This window comes from Mytilus edulis, chromosome 6 (assembly GCF_963676685.1).
Source record: "Mytilus edulis chromosome 6, xbMytEdul2.2, whole genome shotgun sequence".
Lineage (NCBI taxonomy): Eukaryota > Metazoa > Mollusca > Bivalvia > Mytilida > Mytilidae > Mytilus > Mytilus edulis.
The window spans coordinates 71,542,093-71,544,434 of NC_092349.1; the positions used below are offsets into that span (position 1 = coordinate 71,542,093).

General features: G+C 39.0%; 1 protein-coding gene across 1 annotated transcript; it reads left to right on the forward strand.

Moving 5' to 3' along the window:
* The first annotated feature begins 870 nt into the window (after nt 1-870).
* On the forward strand, nt 871-2,004 carry LOC139526592 (uncharacterized). The gene has a single exon (XM_071321752.1). The coding sequence runs from the start codon at nt 871-873 to the stop codon at nt 2,002-2,004; it is 1,134 nt and encodes a 377-aa protein (XP_071177853.1).
* Nucleotides 2,005-2,342: the final 338 nt, after the last annotated feature.

The window sequence follows — 2,342 nt, forward strand, 5'->3', positions numbered from 1 at the left end:
GACCAAAAAGCCCGTCTAGACATCCTTAAACCAACGAAAGCTTGTTTTAGTTGTCTTGGCAACCACAGAGTTACAGATTGTAAGTCTAAAGGAACTTGTAAACAATGTGGACGAAAACATCATACCAGTTTTTGTTTAAATACAAGTCAGTCTTCGTTTTCTAGCAACAGTATTCCGAATTACAACAATAATGATAATATACCCGCTTCATCAGTACAGCAAGATATAGCCAAAACCGCATTAGCAATGTACTGTACCACATATTCACAAGTACTTTTCAAGACCGCGATAGCTAGGGAACACTCGAACGCGCAAGTCAGTATGGACGCAAACATACTGTTCGATGAAGGGACTCAGCGCTAGTTTATTACAGATAGTATAGCGGAGCAACTAGAACTTAAACTAAAAGGAACAGAAGCCATATCTATTTCTTAATATGGAGGAGGTAAAGAATCAGTACGCTATTTGAAAACCGCTGACATACTTGTACTAACGGAAGACGGAAGCCGCATACAGCTAAAAATACTCATTGTTCCTGAAATAGCGTCACCAATACGGATACATACTACCGAGACAACTAACTTACCATACTTGCGCGGATTAAAATTGGCATACCCGCTTACAGGACATGACCTGTTCTCCGTAAATTTATTGATAGGCGCTGACCATTATTGGGATTTCATTGAAGATAAGATAATACGAGGCAACGGTCCAACCGCAGTAAAGTCAGGAAAAGGTTATTTGCTATCCGGCTCGACACAGAGATCAACAGAAGGAACTACTTCAATGATGAACATTTGAATTGGACATAAAGAAGATGATTTAGAAAACTTCTGGAAAATCGAGTCATTAGGAATAACGCCTCAGAATATGGAGAAATCAAACGCAGAATATTTGGAAAACTTCATATCTACAAATATATCGTACGAAGCCAATACTTGTAAATACACAGCAAAACTTCCATTGAAAGACGACCATAAACAACTTCCGTCAAACATCGACATAGCTAGACGAAGAACAGAAAATGTAGTACGAAGACTCAGCAACGATCCGTTTTTACTTAGAAAATATGGTGAGATTATAAACGACCAGGAAAAGAGAGGTTTTATTGAACGCATAGACAACACAACAACAAGCACAAAACATGCGCATTATGTCACTCCCCATTCAGTCAAGAAAGATTCAGCGACGACCCCCATCCGTATTGTTTATGACTGTAGCTGTCGTCAATCAAACGACACGCCTAGTCTGAATGATTGTTTGCGCATAGAACCCCCGATCTTAAATGACATATCAACACTTTTGATGCAATTTAGAGAAAATAGAAATGATGTTGTCACCGATATAGAGAAGGCGTTTCTTCAAATTACGTTAGACGAGAAAGACAGAGATATGAAGAGATTTTTCTGGCTAAAGGACTCAACAGACCCTACATCAGAGTTGATTACTTACCGCTCTAAAGCTATCCTATTCGGCGCAACATGTTCACCTTTTATATTGAATGCGACCTTATTAAAGCATTTACGTGAACAGTCTAGTCATACATCTGAAACACATCTATATGGAGTATACGTAGACAACATAATTGCAGGCTTCGACAACACAACTGAACTATTGAAGTTTTATGAAGAGTCAAGAGCACTGATGACCAAAGGAGGATTCAACTTACGCTCATGGGCATCGAATTGTACAGCACTTAACGATTTAGCTACATCTCAAAACGTTAACGATGGGAATAACTGTATTACAGTTTTAGGATTACGATGGAACACCAAGGATGACCGTGTTAGTTTTGGATTCAAACCATTGTCTATGCTACCAGATTATCAAATCACGAAACGAGAAATACTTAGAAGATCGTCAAAAATCTACGACCCTCTTGGAATTCTAAGCCTAGTTACAGTGCGTAGCAAGATACTATTGCAGGATTTATGGACACAGAAACTAGGGTGGGACGAACAAATACCTGATGAAATTAGACCACAGTTGCATTCTATCGATTAAGACTTGAAAAAATGCACAGAGATTGAATTTTCGAGACGTAACTTTGAAGATAAGGACACTACCGATGAACCTACCTTACATGTATTCACCGATCCAAGTGCAGAAGCGTACGGCGCTCGTGCGTACTTAGTAAAAGGGGGAAGAATCTAACTTTGTCATGGCTAAAAATCGAGTGGCACCACTTCAAGTTGAATATACCACAACTTACAGCAGCATTAGTTGGAGGACGGTTAACTTCACATATAATGTCACGTTTACAGAACGTTAAAAAGTGTGTACTATGGAGCGACAGTCAAATTATTTTACACTGGATATCTTCAAGGAAGCAACTTAAAACC

Bases quoted from the DNA above. Each gene is read 5' to 3' on its own strand.
- LOC139526592 (XM_071321752.1), top strand. From the start codon at position 871: ATGGAGAAATCAAACGCAGAATATTTGGAAAACTTCATATCTACAAAT.